The following is a 22,167-nucleotide window of genomic DNA, read 5'->3' as shown; positions in this document are numbered from 1 at the left end:
TTGCTGGTGCCCTACTTCTGTTTTTCCCATCTTTCTTCCTTCAGACCACTGCAGAGTCAGAATCTGAGTACTCTCAGCCCTCTGGGAAGTCAGCAGCAGCTGGGGCTGCTGAGGGACTGCTGGGACTGAGAGCATGGAGGGCTTCTAGGAGGGTGCTAAGTGTCTGCTGTCTAGGCTAGGTTTCTCCCTCACCTGATATGGCAGCAGAAACAGGGTCAGCTGCTGCCTGCCCAGAAATTTTAGGGAGAAGGAAGGTCAAGTTGCATGACAGATGTTCTTTGTGGTTCTGGTGCAACTAGGCCTGACAGAGATCTGAAAAACATGGAGGCAACACTAATCTTTGTAGTAACTTTGTAGTAACGAATGCTAGAAGTCCTGGTTTTGTGTTCACGTTGTCTGGCACTTTTCATTCCCAGTCCAGAAACCAACTCTGAACCCACTGCCTCACGCTTGTGCTACAGCTCCTATAGGGATGCTCAGACACATTGGTGAGCACTGCAGAGATGTCCTGTGAGGCACCCTGATTTTGTGCATGTCCCTAGACAACGCTGGGTGCCAGAAGATGGGCTACTCAGTTCTGCTCACCTCAGTCCAGGAGGGAGAGTGACAAACTACAGGAGTTTTCAGCCAGGAGCAATAGGAGCTGGAGTGATTGAATTATGGAAGAAGATGAGAAGAGCAAAATCTGTTTTTGCAGTGTTGAAGTGAAGACTGGAGAGCAGGAACAGCTGAGCGCATAAATCTCAGAGTGAGAGGAATTAATGGGGGTGACTTCAGCCATGTGATTGGCATGGAGGGCAGAAGAACTTGGCCTGAACTTTAGGAAACTTGGTGAAAAGGCCCAGCCAGAAGTTTCATCCCCCCAAGGGAAGCGGGGAGTTGGCCTGAGCATTTGATCCCACCTTGAACAAGAGATTTGAGGCCCCTAAGGCTCTCCTACATCCTGTTGCCCACTTCCTCTGTAGTGACTCAGAGCTCAGTGTCATTCCTCTTCCCTTACATAAGACCTAGCACCCCTCAGTGTCACTTCTTTCCCATCCTGTCCAGAACACCCAGGTCCCTCACACTTTTTCTCTCTGTCAGTTCAGATTCCCCCTTCATTCCTCTATGGGACCAGGGGATCTTAGTGCTGTCCTGAGAGTGACCCAGAACACCCAGTCTCTCCAGTAATGGCGGCTGCCTCTCACTTCATCTTCAGGGTGATGTTCAGGACTGACCAGTCTAACGCAACAGGAGCACACAGGAGAGCCAGGCCTGCCCTGTCCCCTGCCCAGGGGTAGCTGAGCCCTGAAAGTAAGTCCCACCTCTGATTACCCTCTGCCTCTGCTCAGGGCTCTCTTCCCTTCTGGCTTTTGTCTGACTCAGTTCCCCCTTCCTGCCTGCTCTGTGAGACTGGAGGGAAACGGTTTGAACTTGGTGCTGACTCTGTCCCCTTCTCCCAGAGATACCATGCTCCTGCTGAAATGGTAGGGAATTAATCATGAAAAACCAAGTGCAGTTCCATGGCACTGGAGCAAGGAGCAAGACTCTTAGCCATATCCTGAGCTCCCAGCCATAGGTTGGAGGGGTGGAGGAGAGCCGGGAACTGGGAACCGTAGGAGATTCAAAGTCAAGATCAAAGCATTTCCCTCTGAAGCCCTCACACTCTCCTTCCCTCCCACTTGCACATAAAAGGACTCTGCCCTCAGCAGGCTCTCTGCTCTGGAGGGTGGGTGGAGGAGGGGGCTCGTTTCCCCCTTGCTTTTCCTGTGCTACTAATAACTATTCCCAGAGGTGAAATGGTGAAAATCCTTCCCCACCCCTCCTCCCCCATTCCTGCTTCCTTCCCAGATCCAGAGGACCTGAAGTCATTTTAATGACTGAGATTTCATGGCAGACCTGGCCTTCTTTGGGGTGTTACCAGCCAATGCCAGCACGGGGGAGATGCAGTGAGCAAAGCCTTTGAAGTGTACAGTAGAAAGACACTGTTAGAGGCAAAGCAAAAGGAAGAAACATTTGAAAGAAAGCAGAGCAGTTTGGTCCACAGGAGGGGGAAAGGCTAATTAAGGCACAGAGCATGGAGGAGGAAAAGACAGAATCATTAAGATATCACAGCAGGAATCGATGGTGTGGCTCCATGGTGGTTAAGCCAAGCTGAGCCTTGTCTCTGCCATTCACTTCCTCTTGGTTCCTACCCTCTGCTTTGCGTTGGCACTGGAGTGTGGGTGACTGGAGTGTGTATGAGCCAGTTCAGTTAGCTGATCCAGCTGAAAACTAGTCGGTTTAGTTCATACCCTAGACCAGACAGAGCTGAAACTCAGGACAAGAGTTTGCATTACACCCAGCCAAATAGCCCTTACTTATTAATGATTAGAGAGTGGGCTAAAGCTTGCAGGTGATACTAAACTGAAGAAGCTGCAAACTCCAGTGAGGATGCACGCATATGAAGAAGTCCAGAGACCAGAAACAGGCAGGAGACAGCAGACAATTTTGGAAAGACTGGGAAGAAGATATTCTTACAGCAATACTTCATTATGAACGGTTGCAGAAAACTGCCAGCAATAAGAAAGACCTGGGGTGGGGGAGACTGAGGAAAGGAAAGCTGAAGAGCCAGGACTGTGGTTTTGTGTTTCTTTCAGTGGTCATGGCAGCCTGAGTGGTGCCTGCTCCTGCTTGTGCTGGGAGGACCTGGGGCTACATACTCCTCTGCCACTACTGAGAGAGAGGTTTGTCAAACTGCTCTCTCCATCCCAGCTACACACCAGAGAGGGCAGAGAGGGCAGAGAGGGTGAGATGGAAAGGGGCTGCAAAACGCAGCGAAGGGGGATTGCTGGGATGCAGGGTGCTGAGAGGCAGGCAGTGTGGAGGGATGACCGGGAGCCAGGCAGGATCCGGACTGGGTCTGAGTAAACTGAGTCCGAGAAGCCTGACCACATGCAGGGCGAGAAGGGAGAAGGACGGGGGATGGGGTGTTTCACACCTAACAAACAGGAGCAGATGGGGCTGGAGTTAAACACCAGAAGGAATTAACCTGCACTGCCTCAAGGAGCCTTGGATTTAGTAAACCATTCCCATCTCTCCCTTCCCAGGGTCTATTGCAGGCGGTTTAGTGAAGAGTTAGCAATGCGGAGGGGGTTTCTCTTGGGTCTGTAGCTAGTCGGGGATCTGAGATATGGCCCTGCAGTGTAAACACAGCCATACAACCCTGCAAAAGCTGTGATTCCCCAATCCTTTCCCAAGCCCTGCCCCCAGGCACACTATGAAATGGCCATACTGTTTGCTCGGGGAGAAACGTGAGAAGTAGAGCAGAGTGCTGTAAAAGATGTAAATGTTTCGGTGCTGAGAGCAGCTCTGAGTGTCTAGGGCACAGCCTTGGTGGGGGATGGAGAGGCCCCGAGAACTCCCTACTCTTTTGTTCTTGATCTTGGCTGTGTTAGGAAGGGTCCCAGGAAAAATCTTGGAGCTGATTCACCAAAGGTAGCTCACAGTATGTGCTTTTTCAGGTGGTGGTCATGGGGGGATGGGACAGGTAGTGAGAAGGGTTTGGGGTAGCCAGTTGTGGCCATCTCATCTCTGTGCCAGATCCCCTGGCTTCCTTGGTGCCAGGAAGCCATTTCATCAGCAGGAGAGGGAAGCAGAAGAATATCCCCCAGCTCTAAGGTGGAAGAGGGAGCAAAGAAGTCAGTTCAATCCCAGTAACCACTGACATGGTGACACACACTGCTGCACTGCTGCAATATTGCACCCTGAGAGAATGTGACTGCCTATGAGCAATTGTCATCCAAGTCTGATGCAACAGCTGAGAAAAAAACGAATCCTTTTAACATAAAAATTAGTCACCGCTGAGGTCAGGTTTTTATAGGGCTGATCTCTGCCCTTTGGAGCTTAACCTTTAAATATGACTGATAGCATTGTGAATTCCAGTAGTAAAAGGGCTGAGAGAAGGAAGATGCGAGCAAGGAGATGGGGACATTGCTTAGGGACAGTGTCATTTGCTGAGGAAAGACTGGTGTGCTTTCTTTCATTCCTGAGTGTGTACTCCAATTTCACATTTTGAAGTGCCTGGGCCCATGAGCGGATAGCAACAGAGCAGAGATGGAGGAGATGAGGCTGAGGGAAAGGATGAAGAAAGAGGGCTGAGAGGCAAGGAACTGGCAGGAGGATGAAGCTATTCAGCGTATGGGTACACAGGATGTGCTCTGGACCTGTGGGGTATGTGCAGGAGCCCAAAGGCTCAGGAAGAGAAATGCTATAAACAGAATGGTAGGCATGAGAGGTGCACGGGGAAGCTAGAGACTCCACCTTGGAGGATCGCTAATCTCTTATGATCAGACTTGTACAGAAATTTCCTTGAGGTAAACCTTTCATAACCTAGAGTTCAGGTGACTCTCCAAACCCGGAAAAAAATTGAAAGTGAAATCACTGCAAACAGTGGCCTGGCAGTCACCACAAGTTCTGTTTCTTTTTGAACCATCCCAAAACTTTGTTGCCAGCCTTGTCCTGGGCTTCTGAAATAAGAATGCTCACAAATCAGCCATTATCCTTCCTTTCCTTATCCCCTGTGACAAGAGGGGGTCTGCTGGCTCCCCAGGGGGCCCTGCTCTCAGCCGCTGGGACACTCAAAGGGAGAGGAGGTGTCTGTGCAGCTCCTTCCTCAGGAGGACAAGTGGCAGCGCCCTTTTTTCCCGGTCTGCTGCCTGCACCAGGCAGGACATGGCACGGTCCTGGAGCGGGCTTGGTGCTGAGCACCCAGTGCTGCTGAGCCAGAGACTTTTTCAGAGTGACACTGAAAGAAACTGGCCCCGGCACAGGCATTCAGTTCACCTGGTCCCCGAGAGGACAGAGAGGGGCAAAATCCTCACCCTGCATATTGTCCACGAAATGGCAGAGACACCATCGGTTGCACTGGCAAAGATTTGCAACGCAGCAAGCGAGTCAGCTGTGCAAAACTGTGAAAGATAAAGAAGAGACAGCGGAGGTAAGCCTCTCTCTCCCTACGGCTCACCCGCTGCCTGGGCAGCACGCCGCGGCTCGGCCCCGACCGGCAGCAGCCTGCGCCTTACGCCGTCGAGCGCGGCTTGACAGCGCTTTGGCTCCCCGAGCGGGGCAGGCGAGGGGCGGCGGCCCCAGGGCGCGGGCGGCCGGACGGGCCGCGGCGGCAGGACGGGCCCCGGCCCGCGGGCGCCGCCCCGCGCGGCGGCGGGGCCCTGCCGGTCGCTGTCCCCGCGGCGGCGCCAGGGGGCGCCGCGCCCCGGAGAGCGGGCGGCGCTCGCGAGGGGGCGCTCTCGAGCGGGCGGCGGGGAGAGGCGGGGCTTTGCGGTAATGGCGCCCACGGAGCGCGGCGTGCGGCTCTTCTAGGCGCGCCGGCGGGGCGTCTATGGCCCAGGCTCGCCCCGGTGCGCCCTAGCCCGGAACCGCTGCAGCAGCGCGCCGCAGCCCGCCGCGGGCCCCGGCTATCGCGGGGGCTCATGAATATTGAGGAGAGGTGATGAATATTCATGTCGTAGCGCCCGGGGGGCGGGGCGGGCGCAGGCCGGGCCCCGGGCGGGGGCGGGGCGGCCGCGCTCATGGCGGGCGGCAGGGCCGCGGCGGGGGGCGGCCGGTGAGAGGGGGCCGCGGCGCGGCGCGGCGGGGAGCGGCCGGAGCGCGGGTGCGGGGTGCGCGGCGCGCGGCGGGCTTGGGGCTGGTCAGCTTCCCACGGCCGGGGGGAGCAGGGGGAGGGGGGCCGGGTCGCCACGGAGCAGGGGGGCCGTTCTTGCGGCGGCGCCCCCAGCACCGAGCCCGGGGGAGCAGCTCGGGCCGGGCGGCGCGCTCCCGGGGAAGGGCTTGGCCCGCCCGCCCGCCCGGCAGCTGCCTGGTCCGCGGGGCACCGCTGCCCTCGGCCCGGCGGGGCTCGGCTCCCGGGAAGGGGGCTCGGGCCCGGGGCTGCCCCCGCGCCCTGCTGGGCGCTCCCTGGGGAGAGCGGAGGTGAGCAGCGCCCGCAGGGAGCTCGCCCTGCTCCCTGCCGCCCCGACGCGTCTGTTTCTCGCCAGGCCTTGGCCCCAGCTAGACCTGTTGTTCCTGCGGCGGTTCCTGAGGATCCAGGCCGTCTTATTTCCCAAATGGCCCTCCCCAAACGTGCTGATGTTCCTGACCCTGCTCTGTGTTGCCTTGCTGGGTAAGCCCGAGAGCAGCGGAGGTGGTGGGCTGCGTGTCACCTTTCTGCTGGAGCGTGCGCCCTGTGTGTGCACGCTTGTCAGGAGCGCGCTCCCGATTCCTCCATGATCGCTCCCTCTCTGCCGTGCCACCCCAGTCCTTCATTTTCTCTTGGTGTTTTCTTGTTTCCTCCAGAGCAGCTGGTTATTTACCAGGTCGGTGTGATCCCCAGCCAGTACTACGAGGTCCTAGGGAACAAGGACTTCTCCGGGTTCAAAACATTGACTGCCATTGCTCTAACTCTGATTGTAGTCAACTCCACGGTAAAACAGACCAGAGGCTGCCTCGCCTTGGGAGGGGAGGCTGGGGAGGGCCACAGAGGGGACCCCTCTGGAGACAGGGAGGTGCTGTCATCAGAGGAAGGGAAGGGGAAAGCTGCCAGCGGTTCCTGGCAGGACCCCTTTGCTAAGGGATCTAGGTCTGCTCTTGCCCCCTTCAGTAGCTGCATATGGGATGGGTCACCTGAGCAAACTGTTGGTTTTTCTCATTTTGGGAAGTGCGTGTTCTCCTGGCTCATTCCTTCCCATCTGTCTTTTTGCCCTCGTTCCAGCTAAAAAGCTTCGACCAGTTTATCTGCAACCGGATGTATGTGAGCTGGAGGAAATCCCTCACCGAATACCTCCATAGCTGTTACTTCTATGGCCAGGTCTACTACAGCCTACACGTGCTGCGCGAGGACATCGATAACCCGTAGGCTGCCTGCGGCTTCTTTCGGCCTCTTTCTTGGCTTCTCCTGAGCTGCTCCTCACCTTTTCTTGACCTCTCTGTGTCTCTGGGTAGGGGCTTGAGCCCTAGAAGCTTTTTCCATCTAGGTACAAATACTCTTGTCTGCCCTGGGTGTAGGTGGTACATGGCAAGGCTGTACAGGGAACTCCCACAGCTGATGGTCATGATGATTTCAGGGGCAGTAGGTGCTGATGTTTTTGTTGCAAGGTAAATGGAGTCTCAGCAGAACAGGGATCTAGCAATTGGTTCAAAATGCACTGTCTGCAAAATCAGCCCTCATCACTCTGCATGTGACTTTGCCTGGCTGGAGTCAGAGAGTGCTGCCTCTCTCTGCCTTCACCCAGCAAGTATACTCAGCAGCCCCTGTTGTTCAGTTTGAACTTCAACACCAGAGTCTCCAGCTGAACACAATTTTGTTTAGTTGGTTTTTTTAGTGGTTTCAGTAACCTGTGGGGAAAGCTGGGAGACATGTCCAAGAAGAGCTTTGTTTTGCACTGGACAAGAGCTACATTTCCTCTTTCCTGTTCCCAGGGAGGAAATGTCAGAGGTGACTTGAAAATTGAGAGAAGGAGGAGCATTCAGTCCTTCCTTGCTCATTCAAACCCACACTGAAAGCCCCTTCCCATCCCACTGCAGCGGCCACCTGCACAGCTGCACCGAGCGGGAAGTTCTGCTTCTCACACTGTCCAAGTTACTGCAGGGCTGCTCATCTACCCAGGCTGTGTAGCAAGAGCTGAACACCTCCCTTCCTCGCAACAGCATGCTGACCCTGGCCTTTTGGCCTGTTTTTGCACACAGGACACTGCTGTCATAGTTTCGAGTTTGAAGGGTTAAAGATCCTCCATTAGACACAATGTGAGAGGTAGAGACTGGTATTTTTTTCTCCAGAGCTAAAAAAAATTATTAAGTACTTGATGAAAAACTAGAAACCAGGGGAAAAGTTCTTCCAAGTTACATGGCTGTATACAGCTGTGTTGAGTCCCTGGGCTCCGTTTCCCTGCAGGGGACACCTGCTGTCTAGTCCCTTTCACTGCGTTGGTGCCATCTCCCAGGGAGGTGACTGAGGCTGGGGTCACTGGCAGAAATGGCTGTCTTGCGGGGACTCCTAACTGCTGCCAATAGTGGTGACTTCAAGAAACAGAAACAGCCCCTGGGCTGCTGCTCCCCAGTGCTCTTGGCTGCCTGTCCTTGCACCTGCATTGTACCACTTGGTGATTTGTGTGGCTGTGCAGGTAACTGGTGCAGGATATATCATACTATCACACTTTTTTTTGTGTCTGTATCATTTTTCAGCCAGATCTGTTCCCTGGCTGCTTATGCTTTCCCAGAACTGAGATATGGCCAGGCTAAGAATAAGCAGCTGGGCACAGGGTGAACAGCAGGTGAGGAGAGGATTCAGCTTGGCTCAAGCACTCCTTTTGCCAAACGAGAAACACAGCCTCGATGATGCTGATGCGCTTTCCAGCAACCATTGGAGTTACTTCCAACCTCATTAAGTGGTGATAGTATTTTGCAGTAGGACAGAGTTGCAAGAACAGGCTAAAAAGCTGTGCCTGTCACCAAGACATCCAGTGCTTCCTGGGTAGTGCAGTACATTGGCCAAGGCCAGAAGCTGCTGCACACGCATCTTTTCCTTTGGGTGGGGGAAGGGGAGGACAGAGGCCCCTCACCATGTGACGATGCTGCTCAGGTTTATTTTTAACCAGGGAATGTATTCAGATTATGCAGTTAAATGTATGAGATAACTGGGTCTATCTGCTTTGCAGCAACAGAGCCAGCTCTCCTGACCTTAGAGCAGACCAAAGGTGCAGGATAGTTGCAGAGTGTTTTTCATTACACCTTGCTTCTGCTCAAACATTCAGCCTTATTGTTTAGTTTCTCTTCTGCTGCATTTGCAAAAATTCTTCTTATCTTAGGATTTCTTGATGAGAATTTTTTCCCTGCACCAGGCAGTTAGAGCATGAACTAAGAGCAGTAAACTGACTTCCTGTTAGGCAGTGCAAACCAAACTGGGTGTGAGAAGCACTGTCATCCTTGTTTCCCTTTCAGAGGAAAAGAGGGGATTTTGAGTGACATCCAAATACTTGTGGCTCCTAGCAGGGCATCTGAGTTGATGTTTATATGTTATCATTGCATATTGCTTAATAGTTCATAGAAGCAATATCCCTGCTGTGAATCTGTAGTCTGAGTTAATTTATAACTTGATGGGAACAGTTACAAACAGTCCAATAAAAGCAAAAATGGTGTCCATAAGGTCAGTGGTGTGGGAGATGCCCCCAAAAGGAGGCAGCTTTCCTCCTTGCTGGACTCTCTGGCATCCACAGTCGAGAGCTTTTTGCCTGTGCTTAGAGCATCAGAGGCCAAAGCTCATGTTCATGTGCTCTGGACAGACCAGGCACAGAGGGACTGAATATGCTACAATCCTTTCTAGTTACCCCAAGCTCACCTCTTGCTAAGCAGAGTGGGAAAGGTTGGGCTCCAAGGGTCTGTCACCTACATGCTGCCTTGGTGCACTGCTACCTGCTCTTGTGGGGTGGAGGTGGGTAAAAGCACTTTCTTCTTTGCAGCCAAGAGACCAAGGGGTGTTCTATGCAGAGCGGAGTGACCAGCTACTCACTGGAAGGGTGGCTTTGACGGAGGAGTTTGCAAATATCCAGCAGTTGGCTAAGGACTGGCTTGCCCTCTAACCAGCCCCACTAGCTCTGGTACCTGGGATGCAACACCAGCAGTCAGTGTTTTTGGTAATACAGTGTGGGTCCATGAGAGGAGTGAGAGACAAGGATGCGAGACCTTTAGCACATGGCAGGACGGGAATCTTGAGAGTGGAACAAGGGATTAATACAAGGAACGGGGCGAAGGTAACAGAAGGAACCATTCTGCCTGAGTGTCAGAGAGGCCCCGGGGTGAGTCCTGCTGGGCCATGGAAATTGCCCCCGGTGGGGGCCATGGCAGTCATGGCTGCAGGTTCCTTCCATGCAGGCTTGTTTGCCTTCACTCTATCCTAAGTGCAGGCAGTGAAACAGCTTGGCTTGTGCCCTATTGGGGAGTTACAACATCCTGCATTGACTGGTTCTCGCTCCTGAGCTTTAACGGTGTCAATGCCTCTTTGTGTTGAGCAGAGACCAGCGCATCAGCCAGGATGTGGAGAGGTTCTGCAGGCAGCTCAGTTCCATGGCAAGCAAGCTCATCATCTCACCCTTTACACTGGCCTACTACACATACCAGTGCTTCCACAGGTAAGAACCCATTCTGGCTCTGCTTTTGTGCCTTTGGCCTGTGCTCTCTTTTGAGGCCTGGCACCCACATTGTAATTACCCAGATGAGTGCTTGTGAGTGTGAGTAAGGTGTCTCTGACTGCACCTCAATGGGCCTCTTGCCCCGGGGATGCTGGGGTGTGTGGTGTTGACTCCATAGCCCCTGTGAGAGGGAAGAGAGGTGGCAGTTGAGGGTTCTGGCTTCTCAAGCCCAAGGCTGTTGGAGTGACCTTTTGCTTGGGCTGTTAGCTGACCTCTCTCTCTCCTTCCCTGCAGCACAGGCTGGCTAGGCCCAGTGAGCATCTTTGGGTATTTTGTCATTGGGACGGTTGTTAACAAAGTGCTGATGAGCCCAATAGTGTCAAAACTCGTGCAGCAGGAAAAGCTGGAGGGGGATTTCAGGTGAGTTGCAGCAGAGCAGCATTCTCACTGCCTCTTCTGGTAACTCCTGTGAGAGCTCCTTTTTCTTCCCTGTCCAGTGCTATGTATGCATCTACTTCTCTTCTCCATGGCTTTCCTGGTCCTCATGCTCAGTCATTTGCCTGCCAGCTCAGAGAGACCTGCCTGCTCAATCTTGACCCGAAGTCAGTGCCCTGAGCCCCAGCCACCCCTTTCACTGCCCTGTGTTGTGTTAGGCAGTGCCCTTGGTTCAGTTTCCTGGTCTCCACTGCTGCTCCTTGACTGCTCACTCCTGCTGCTGTTGCCTCTGCTGATGCATTGGGTGAGCTGGAGAAAACTGCACATGGAGCATCCTTGGGTGTAGATGCAAGTTCACTGACAGAACCACTGACAAGAAACCAGATGGGTTTCTGGTTCATTACTTCGTGAATGTGAATACCTAAAATGGCGCAATCTCTCTATATGCTCAGCCAACTCATCTCCCCTTTCCCTGCAGGGTTGGATGTGTGTGTGGCAGGGGCTATACAGCTTTCCCTGGGGCTCAGGGCGTTCTGGAATACAGCAGAAGGTGGTGTGGTACAGGGGGGCAGACTGAGCTTCCAAAAGGGAAGGGATGAGAAGGGCTGAGAAGACATGCACAGAGAGCAGGTTGCTGAATGAGGTGCACCACTGAGCTGGCCGAGAATGATGTCATGGTGTGCTAAGCCTTGTTCAGCACCTTTTGAGCCTGTTGAACATTTCTGTCAAGAGAGATGTCAGATCAGTGCTCTCACTGATGCAAGAGGAGTGTCCTTTAGCAAGGATGTTGGCTACAAAGTTCACTGGGCAGTTGTGCATGATCCTTATGATGTTTTTTTCTGTTGTCCAGGTTCAAGCACATGCAGATTCGTGTCAATGCAGAACCAGCTGCTTTCTACAGGTAAGTGGTGGGCATGTTCATTTCTTTATGTGTTCTTGGGGATCCTGCCAGCTTGGAGCATCCTCCCTGTAGTCATGTATTCCGGGGGAGTCAGAGTCCTTTTGCTGCTGCCTGAGCTTTCCTGTTCCCTCCGTCCTGCTGCAGCCACAAGGCCTCTGCAGGGTCATACAACCTCCTCTCCCTGTCACTGTTTCCCTTTGCATTCTGTGCATTGTCTGCAGGAATAACTTCACAGTAGCTGGAGGCAACTAGCTTTTTTTCTCTCTCCCTTCCAACCATCCCCAGAGGCCTGATACAGATTTGATTATGGCTTAGAGACCATTTCTGATGTTTTTGCACTGGGCCTTACCTGGAAGATTGCTCAAGGTCTCATTGCATCCTGTCAGGATGTTCCCCTGGGAACTTTCTGCAGGTTGCTTCTGGCCCCATCCTGCTGCTGCTAACCTGCATTTCTTCTACAGGTATGTCAGGCTGTTGTCTTGCCTCCTCATTGCTGCTTGCTTTTCTTGCTCAGTCTTTGCCCTGACCCTCCCAACATTTTATTGGTATTCTCTGAATTCGCACTGTGCTATTTACATCTGGCTGTTACTGAGGTTTCCAGAGTTGAGTGTGCTGTCCAGAGCCCAGCAGCACCTCACTGCTTAGCAGTGCCCTGAAGTCTGTTGAGTTGTTGCTTGGAGCCTTTATGGTATTGCACAGAAAAGGCTAGAATCCAGCAAAAGGGCCACAGTTTTACTGTGATTTGTGTTGGGGTACCCTGTAGGTCAGAGTCTTTGCTCCTCTCTCTTCAGGCATCTGCAGTTGGCATGTATGTTATGGAATCACGCTTCTTCCAGGAATTTAAGAAAGCACTGGCTGCTATATCTCTGGCTTTTCCTGGCTGTGATCTGTGTTTGGCTCATTAATGATGTCATGATTGAGCACTTCAAGTGTTGTAGTGTTGTCCCCAAGGTAGTTTGATTCAAAATCACTGATTTTTGTAGAGATTTAAACTGGCAAGCAGGAAACCTTGATCTCAATAATTGAGATCAATCTTGTTTTGCATTGACAAGTCTTAGTTCTTTCTTTGTGGGCTGGTTGATTCTTATTGGTTAGTGCTGATTTTTGTTAATCAAGTGCAAGCAATTAGAGTATCTTCTTATTTAAGCTGTAGTACTTTTCCTCATATTTTTGACGCTTCTTATTCTATTATTAAGTTGGAAACAGAAAATGAATTATTATATTAGAAAATGGGGTTTCTTGCTTTAGTTTTATATGGTTCAGTAGTAGAAAAGCTCTGTTTGGGAAATCAGAATTTAATTAAAATGCACAAAACTAGATATTTTTCTCTGTATGTGTCTTAATTAAAAATAAAGGAATCTTTTATAAGGGTGTTATTCCTGTAATTCTGTGAAAGGAGGAGGACTTGATGAATGGATGTGGCTGGTTTTGATTGCCTGCCTTCTCTAGCTTGTAGAAGTTGTTAAAGCTTGTCCTCTTGTACTTGTCTAACCATAGATTGCTTTGGTAAAGGAAAAACAAAAACCTGAGCATTGTCACCTTTTTACTTCCTTTGGTTTCTTAACCTTTGGCAAACTTGCTTTAGAAGTGAACTGAATGTGAGGAAAAGATGACAGCAATCAACAATCTCTCTGCATCTGCAAAAGAACTAACAGCTGCCAATACTAGTTTCACACTTCAGCTGAAACCTCTGATCCCCAGTGCCTTGCCTGTAACTCCTCTTGTTCGAGGCTTTGTCCTTCTCTGAATGATCAGCAGCAAAGATTACTGCTCAGTACTTAACTGAGGTGGATATTGCAAGCTGAAGGGCAATAACAGATGCCAAACTGAATTCCTAATGGGTTTATTTTTCAGAAAGAATGTATCTATCTAAGCATTGAGAATCTTTTAAAAATCTTAATTTTTTGTATTTGTATGAATCCTGTTTTTTGTCTCTGCAGGCCCTAGTGATTTCCCAGTTGTGTTAACCACAGTGGGAGCATGCATGGGTGCTAGGCACAGGTGTATGGCAGGGTGGTACTGGCAACAGCTGCAGTGGGAATTGCACTGAGCTCTGTCTATGTTTTGCCACCTGAGGGCAGCCCAACCCTTGCAAATGAGCAGGAGGAGCTGCCCTGCTTCGCTGAGGAGGTGGCTGAGAGCTGGGATCCCACTCCTTGTTGTGTGCTCAGTGGAGGGGGGTCCAGGGCTGCTGGCACCGCAGACAGCGAGGCCGTGGGAGCATCACCTTCAGCCCGGGCGGATCTCTGTGGGGGAGCTCCTGGCAAAGGAGGGCTTTGAGACTGGGATCACCCAGGCTGGTGGCTGTGCCCCTTCTGGGGTCAGGCTGTGAGGAGGGCAGAGGACGTGGATGTCCGGTCCCACTCCCCTGGGCTGGGGAAGGGGAACAGGTGGCCTGCGGCTCCTGGCCACGCAGGCAGTGTTGACCTGCCTTCTCCTCCCTGCTCCCTTCTGCCCTCTCTTTTCTGGCCCCAGCTGTGTGGCCATGCTCTGCCCCCTCTTCCAACCAGGCTCTGCTGAGAAAGTGTGTGTAGCCTTGACTGTGATTGCTCAAGGGTTGGGTGTTCGGTTCCTGCTCAAAAAGAGCTATTGCTTGGAAACTATGGTGCAGGCCTTTTCCAGGTCTCAGTCCTAGAGAACCATGCTTTTATCCTGTTGCGGTGGTCCCAGGAAGTCTGTGACATGTTGCAATCTTATTTTACAGGGCTGGACGAGTGGAGCACATGCGCACAGACCGCAGGCTGCAGAGCCTGCTGCAGAGCCAGAGGGAGCTGATAGGGAAGGAGCTCTGGCTATACAGTGAGTGGGGAGTTTTGCGGGTGAACTGGGGCATGTGGTAGCTCTATCGTGGTGGCCCACAGGCTTGGCAACTTGATGCTAGAGGAGCAGTGCGGGATCATCCTTTCCCACCTCTTTCCCCAGAGGCTTGCTGGTGCATGAAAGCCTTGAGAGTGAATGGGGGGTGCCCCCTGCCCTCTTGAATGGGAATCCTGTTGTGAAAAAAGTCTGGTGGAGAGCAAAGCTGTAGAGGAACCAGCTAAGTCGGAGAAACCAAGCTCAAAAAGAGGAATATGCAAGAATCTGCACTCTTTGTGGGGCAGGCATTCAGTGGTTATGAAGAGAGGAAAGTGCTTGGGCTCTAGGGAGGGAGAAGATTCAGTATATGAGGTTGGGAGCTCTATAGAGTTGTCCTGTAGAGCCTGTCCCATGAGCGTGGTTGCCACCTGAAAATCTCTTTTCAACTATGGTCACTGGGTCCAGGTTTGTGGCTTAAATAACTGGTGTCAAGACAACTCTTCCTTATCTCACCATCATGGTGAGCTTCTGAGCACTGTAAGAGAGGAAGAGCCCTGCATGCAGGTATCTCTGTGGTAGTTTGGGGGCTTAAGTCTTTCTGCCTCTCCTGTGCTGCAAGGCAGACTTTGTGACCAGATCTTCCTTTCTGCCTCCCTGCTCAGTGGGTGACTTTACCCCTGTTTCCTGGAGTCAGCTGAGTCCTGAAGAGTGGAAACAAGTAGGCAAAGTGGCTCTTGCCCCATCATGGTTCCCAAGCTGTGTGTCTGGGTGATGTTTCCTCTTTCTGGTGCCTTCCCCAGGGAGCTCTTTGCTTGGCAAATGGGTTTGCACCCCGGTGCTTGTGCTCTCCTGTGATATGGGTTCTTCTGCATGGGAGCATTTTGAGGGGCTGAGGCAGGACACGGGTCTTCCTCTGACCGGGCTCATGAGCCGCACTTGAGCCTGTGCGGGACAAAGGTTCCCCCCTCCATCTCACTGTCTCCTCTCGATATGCTTCTGCCCAGTTGGAATCAATACCTTCGACTACCTGGGCAGCATCCTGAGTTACGTGGTCATTGCCATTCCCATCTTTTCTGGGATGTACGGTGACCTCAGTCCAACAGAGCTCAGCGCCCTGGTCAGCAAGGTGAGTTAAGGATGATCTCCCAGACTGGTCCAGGGGAAAAGTGTGCTCTGTGGGTTGTGTTTATTACCTGTGCAGGTTACCCCAATGCCAGACATGAGCCAGCCCTGAAGCTTGTGTCTGTATGTTCATGCAGCTGGACTCCATTGTGGAGGGTGAGCAGGTGCTGAGGATGGAGGTTTTGTGTTGGGCTGGTGACAGTGGGGCTAGCTGAGCTGCACTGAGTGACCTCCAGGGTAGACTGTCCTTGCCCATGATGGTGTGGAAATGGGAGCTTGGAGCCAGCTAGTGTATGATTAACTTGGGAGTGAGAGGTATCCAGGACTCATCTGCATAAGTGTTTCCTATTCAGACCTCTGCTGTATAAAAATGGAAAGTCAAAAATCTCTGGCTTTTAGTGGTGTCTTTGGGGGACTGGACCTGCACTGTGCTGCAGATCTGGATTCTCCTGTGACTGCTGCCCATGGGGAGCCTGCAAGGCTGACCTTGCATTTGCCTGCCAAACTGCTGGACAGGAGCCTTCACAACCTGACTTGTTTCCAGCTATTCAAAAATGCAGTGGAGAATACAGAGCTAAAAATAGCTCATCTGGCATTGCAGGCTGAGACTCCCTGCTCTGAGCCATATACAGTCCCAGGGCAGAGCTGGTGGGATGAATCTGCATGACACCAGGGAGAGCATTCTGGGCCCAGCACTGGTCAGGGCCAGTCCCGGGGGGGCAGGTCATGCAAACACTCTGGAAATAGCATCCTGGAGTGGGTGGGAGATGTGTCCCTCTGGTCAGAACTGCTGTGCTGGGCAGAGAAGCCCTGCTCAGTCTTCTGAATATGGCCATCTTCTTTGCTCCCACTGCCATGGGTGACTTCTCCATCCCTCCTTCCTCCTGCTGGGACTGCTGAGCTGGCTGTGGAGGAAGGGGCAGTGTCCCAGCTCAGCTCTGACCCTTGCTCTGGTATATGATTTCCCCCCAGAATGCCTTTGTTTCCATCTACCTCATCAGCTGCTTCAGCCAGCTCATAGATCTCTCTACCACCGTGACTGATGTAGCTGGCTACACACACAGGTGAGCTTGTCTGCAGGCAGCTGTGTGCAGAAGCGGGGAGTATGGGATAGATCTCATTGCCTAGTTCTGTGCTAAATACTTAAATATATATATACAGTTGCTTCTAAGTGAGCATTGACAATAGTGAGTGCTGTGAGGAGGGAGGGCTGCTGGAGTTGTCCTGGGCACTCATGCAACCTCTTGTTTGTCCAGGATTGGGGAGCTGCAGGAAACCCTGCTGAGCCTTGGCAGGAAAAAAAAAGCTAACTACTCAGAAGCCAAAGACAGCTGGGACTTGGACAAGTGAGTCTCCCCTCAGCAACTTGCTGGCTTGCAACTGCATGCCAGAATGTGGGACCATCACTGGATGGAGGTCGCCCTTGGTGTCACAGCCCATTACATATAGTTAGCTGGAGCAGGCAGTGCCGTGCTCACCATGACCTGTCATTCCCGGGGAGTGTGGGACAGGACTACTGTCACAGAGGCACAGGTTGTCTAAGGTGCAGGGAAGGTGCCTGGTCTTTGCCAGCCTCAGTGTGATCACTTACCCCCAGATCTCTCCTCCTCTGTCTTGGTGGTGGTGCAGCAGCCATGCTGGGGAGGACCCAATGCCAGGGAACACAGCTTTCCTTCTGGAGCGAGTGACGCTCTCGGTGCCATCCTCTGGCAAGCTGCTCATCAAGGACCTGAGCCTCAGGATCTCACAAGGGAGCAGTGTGATGATTGTGGGGAACACTGGCACTGGGAAGACATCTCTTCTGAGGGTCCTCGGGGGACTCTGGGAGAGTACACAGGGTAAGGACTACCACCCTCTATGGCACCCTCTTGGTTGGCAGGGCTGCCCTTGCTGAGTTTAGAAGGTGGCAGTGTGGGGTTGCGAGGCCAGTGCCACTTGTGATGGTAAATGTGTCACTGATGCATTTGAGCCGCCACTTCTCTGTATTGCATGCTCTGCTCTGACTCTCATTGCTTTGCTGTGTTGCAGATTTGCCTTTTCTGGCATTTGTTGGCTAATTTGCAAGGCTCTCTATCACAGGACTGCACAGGGGGCAGTGGGGAGTTGCTGGCTGGTGCTGCAGGCTTGGCATGAGTGTGTCTCTGTGCAGGGAGCGTCGAGATGCTGACCTGCTTTGGCCCCCATGGAGTCGTGTTCCTGCCGCAGAGGCCATTCTTCACTGACGGAAGCCTGCGTGACCAGGTGAGCCAGGGGCCAGCTGCACGGGCTGGCTGGCCGAGCTCAGTGGGGGGCTCTCACGGCTCCTGACCAGGGGCTACGTCAAGCCCTTGTGAACCTCTGCGCTGCAGAGAGGCTGGCAAGAGGGGGGATGTGTGTGGCTGCTTCTTCCCTCATGCCTTTTGGGCCACCACTGTTGCATTTCTGGTGAACTACGTGTCCAGCGCCCTCTAATATGGCTCCTTTTGCTCTCTTAACCAGGTGATCTATCCTCTGAAGGAGATCTATCCAGTTTCAGGTGTGTGGAAATTCATCAAAGCAATTAACCAACCCTGCCATCTCAGCTCTCACTGTCCTGTGCCCAACCCAGTTTCTGTCCTACCACGCCCCATCAAGAGTACTAATCCATTTCACTTTTGTTGCTCTCAGCTTTTCCTTGGAAGATTTAACTTTCTGTAGCTTAAGATCAGCTCTGTGTTCCTTCCCTCTCAAGGAGACTCTATTATCTTGATAGTATTAGGTCAGGGTGGCTGTACTCTGCATGCTATGCTAAAGCATGATATATGTTGAGGCACCCTGCTGCTTTCTGAACTTGCTGTGGGGCTACATCTGATCTGTCTGGTACAACCTGCCTTTGGGCAAGCCATGCTTGCCATTATCTCATTTTCCATTCACCTTCATCTTTAACTGTTCCTTTTCTTCTGGGGCCTTGCATACTATCATGGTCAGACTAAGTGGATCCTTTCTCTCCCCTGCCCTCTTCCCAAGCCAGAGATTATACATCTGATCAGAAGCTGCTGCAGTTATCCAGGTTTAAGCTTCTCTCCCAGTGAAGCAGTGCTACATGCTGCTTTCAAACATTTGGGAGTTGCAGCCTCACAGAGAATGAACTGTAGCCATCAGATATTCATGTGTCTCTTTAGTAGCTTCAGAGGGCCTATGGCAGATGCACAACCCTTCTGCTCAGCCTCCACAGCTGATGACTGCACTAGCTCAGGTGTCTGTTCTGTTCCCCAGCTGGTTCACCCTAGCCCTGAGCTTTTTCCTGTCCCACATGAGATCCTTCTGCTGGTTGTTCCCATGCTCTGATCCTGTGACTCCAACACCTGCAGTGTGCAGAGCAGCCAGGTACAAGACAGTGGCCAATAGGCAGGGTCTTGGCAATTGAAGTCTGGAACCCTGTGTTCTGGCTGTGCCCATCTGTGATCATGGACTGAGCCAAGTCTCAGATGCACCTATAGAGCCCAACCTCCTGTCATGCTGTTTGCAGACATGGTTAACATATTTAAGGAAGGTTGGTCTTTGGGAGCTCTCTGTGGGCCAGAGCTCAGGACCTGAGATATTAACTGGTTGAGTCAGCTACATCAGACTTGGGAGACCCATTCACCAAACCTTCCAGGCAAATCAGGGATGCTTCTGCCCTCTGCTATGACTCTTCCTTGCTGCTATGGCCTCACCACATGTTGCCTTTGCTGATGCATTTTCTCCCCTAGGGTCTGCAGATGATGAGAGAATTGTTCGTTTCCTGGAGCTGGCAGGGCTGGTGAGTCTCTAGTAGAGTTGCTCTGTTCTTGTCTGATGCTGTCAAGGTGGGGGAAGAAGGGACAAGGTATTGAAGCAGCACAGCATAACCATGTGCTGCATGTGTGAGGGAGTTGTTTGCAGCTGGGACAGGACTGTCCATGGGAACAGCAGGGGAGGGGGGATATCAGAACAACTTCAGATCAAGTGAGAAAAGGTGGAGAAGCAGGGAGGAGGTGGTTATGCGCAGGGCTGTGTCTGCTGTGGGCTGCCAGGGCTGGGGCTATGTTCACAGGTCTCTGCTGTACTCTCTGCAGTCTGATTTGCTGGCAAGGGCTGGGGGACTGGACCAGCAGGTGGATTGGAACTGGTAAGGGAACTCACCATCTGTTTGAATTTGGATGATCCCTCTGGGTGGGAACATTTCTAAGCAGATGCCCACTGCTGCTGGACTTATGACTATCTTCTGTGTCCAGATGTGCCTTGCAGGTGATGGGCACATTGCAGGGGCAAAGGCTTCATGCCCCAAGCCTCAGTGCCAACATCACCAGCCACGCTGCTCTCAAGGCAATCGACTGTGCTCAGGTGTGCATAGCCAGTCCCATGCTGCATCTGAGAGCCTGGCCTGGAGGGGAGCTGCCCTGAGAGTGTGCTTGTGTGTAGAGGGGGGAGCGGGGGGGGGGAAGGGGGGCACACAGGAACAGCTGCTTGCTGTGGTCTGCGACATCGGTAACCATAAGCTCTTCAGCAAATGAGCTCCCTTCATGAAGGGAGATTCTGAACGTTGACCCTGCTGCAGGTATGATGTCCTGTCCCCAGGGGAGATGCAGAGGCTGTCATTTGCACGGCTCTTCTACCTCCAGCCCAGATATGCAGGTGAGTGACAGGCTGCAGGCTGGAGAGACTAGCAAGGCATTTGGCGTAAAAGGCAACGGGTACAAAGACAGCTCATGAATTCCCTTCTCCTTTGCCAGGAACATTCTTGGTCTTGGTCATGATTTTAGGCAGAGTAGCACACAGAGGATTTAGAGGTGAAAACATTTCCTTATGTGTGTGGAGGGAGGTAAATCAAGAGGCTGTGTAAAACATCCTACTCTTATGCAACTAGTAATTAGTGTTCCTTATCCAGGTTTGATTACACCTGAAACAGCACCCCCTCAGCTTGCTCACTGGTTGCCGTGTAAAGAAGCATGCATCCTAGGGAGCATGGTGTTAGCTGCCATTTCTGAAGCTTGTGAACCCTTGGGGAGTTCTGGAGACAGCCTGCCCTGGGAAATTTAGTTATAGCACAGCAAAAGAAGACAGTGGTAGATGCAGTTCTGAGAGGTCACAAAAGCAGCTCTTGTTTGTAGATGGGTCAAATTCCTCTGCCCACTTAGACTGCTAATGACCGCTCCAGGGTCAGGGGAGAGAGAGAGTGTTGGAGGAGTTAGCCTGGGGGCCTTGTGGGCCAAGGTGGATGTGTGTGCCAGTGAACAGAGCCAGTGTTAGGAGCAGGTAGCCACATTTAAGTATCTCTTTTCCCCTGAAGCCTGCAGTACTGCTCTGTGCTGTACTGGCAGAAGGAATTGGCGCATCGAAAACTAACAGTTGTAGAAATGATGTAAAACAGATTAAATTTATCTGCTCCAGGTCTATAGTATTTTCCCTTAACTGAGAGGAAGCTGCCAGAAGCTGTCCTGGCTCCTGCATGTAGGGTCCCAACCAGAGGAGAGAACAGGCTGCAGTTCAGCCAGGGGCTCTGGCCCACATCCCTTCTTTCGCAGGACTTGGGAAGGTCACATCTTGGCTTTCACAACCAAGGGGATGAGGCAGTGGCTGGCAGCCATCGAGGGAGATGCATGAGGTGAACTGCACTGTGTGGGTGGATTTGAGGGCCTGTGGAGAAGGCCAGCTTTCCCAGTTGGCTAAGAGAGCTGTGTCAGAGGTAAATGGAGGACCTTAGGCTTCTCCTTACTTGCCTTCTACAGTTGCTGTTGGTGAGCTCTGGTTAGTATGCACAATGTTCTTGGCAACTGCTTGCTCTCCTGCCTGGTGTGGGGAAGAGATTACAGGCTGGAGGGGATGGACTTTGTGGGGCTTACAGCTTTTCTCTCAGTGCTAGATGAAGCCACCAGTGCCCTGACAGAAGAGGTGGAGCACGAACTGTACCGTGTGTGCCTTCAGCTGGGCATGACGCTGGTCAGTGTGGGACACAGAGCCAGCCTGGAAAAGGTGAGATGGGGAGGCAGCACAAGCCTCCCTGCTAGCAGTGAGAGAGGGCAGACAGCAAGGAAAAGTGAGCAAGGCTGGAGAACCTTGATATGGGTGGACATGCCCTTATAGAAACATCTCTCAGTTGTCGTGTTTCCGAATGGCAGTTCCACAGCTGGATTTTGAAACTTCATGGGGAGGGAAGATGGGAGCTCACACGATGCGAGAAGATGAAGCAGCTCCCAGCTGGAGAAGAATGCTGAAAAACATGCCCTATTCTGACCAGCTGCAGAACCTACTCACCCTTGGGAGAGCTCTGAGTAGCAGATGTGGAGCTGCAGACCCAACAGCTATCAACAAGGAATCAGTTTGGTGCAAGACCATTTCCGGATTTTGCTGATGGGACTCAGGGCCAAGTCTGAGCTCATTGTGGGGTTCTGCCAGGAGCAGACAAGTCTACCCAACCCTTCTCCCTGCCTGCTGTTCCCCCCTCTCTGCTTCTCAAGGGGGAAGGGGCTGAGCACTGGGCTGCAGAAAGAGACCACCTCTTGGGGCTGGTAGAAGCAGTGGGCAAAGCTGCCTCTACTTGTCCAGGAGGCAGTGTTGCATGACTGGGATGCAGCCTGCTGTTCTCCTCTCAGTGACCTTGGCTTCTTTGATAAGCAGCTCTGCAGAACAGACTTCAGTACCTGTGGCAGCAGCAGTTGTCAAAGACATGTTCTAAGGTGGGGGGAATGCTGGCAGAGAGAAGGGCATATCTCTGCTTTCCTTATGACACGAGGTTACAGGTCAAAGGAACATTTTTGTATTAAAATTGGGGGCCTGTTAGCCAAAGACCTATGGAGA

The 22,167-nt window shown here is 52.4% G+C and overlaps 1 protein-coding gene across 10 annotated transcripts; it reads left to right on the top strand.

Annotated features, from left to right (window-relative positions):
• The first annotated feature begins 5,302 nt into the window (after positions 1-5,302).
• ABCD4 (ATP binding cassette subfamily D member 4) lies at positions 5,303-22,161 on the top strand. Of its 10 annotated transcripts, XM_067296788.1 has the most exons (19): positions 5,542-5,581; positions 6,012-6,136; positions 6,310-6,437; positions 6,725-6,864; positions 10,020-10,136; positions 10,431-10,556; positions 11,422-11,472; positions 14,177-14,271; positions 15,273-15,394; positions 16,363-16,454; positions 16,647-16,736; positions 17,020-17,228; positions 17,540-17,631; positions 17,869-17,905; positions 19,101-19,150; positions 19,446-19,498; positions 19,928-20,004; positions 21,227-21,342; positions 21,489-21,679. In XM_067296788.1, exons 1-19 carry the CDS (start codon positions 5,547-5,549, stop codon positions 21,582-21,584), a joined length of 1,851 nt encoding a protein of 616 aa, XP_067152889.1. In that variant the 5' UTR covers positions 5,542-5,546; the 3' UTR covers positions 21,585-21,679. The 10 variants fall into 10 exon arrangements, with proteins under 10 accessions (XP_067152888.1, XP_067152889.1, XP_067152885.1 ...); XM_067296787.1 differs by lacking the exons at positions 5,542-5,581; positions 21,227-21,342 and adding an exon at positions 5,303-5,464 and having other exon boundaries at positions 21,489-22,161; XM_067296784.1 differs by lacking the exon at positions 21,227-21,342 and having other exon boundaries at positions 17,023-17,228; positions 21,489-22,161.
• The last annotated feature ends 6 nt before the right edge of the window (positions 22,162-22,167 follow it).

The sequence above is a fragment of the Apteryx mantelli genome, chromosome 4 (genome assembly GCF_036417845.1).
Source record: "Apteryx mantelli isolate bAptMan1 chromosome 4, bAptMan1.hap1, whole genome shotgun sequence".
Classification (NCBI taxonomy): Eukaryota; Metazoa; Chordata; class Aves; order Apterygiformes; family Apterygidae; genus Apteryx; species Apteryx mantelli.
This window is presented reverse-complemented; position numbering and strand designations above follow the sequence as displayed.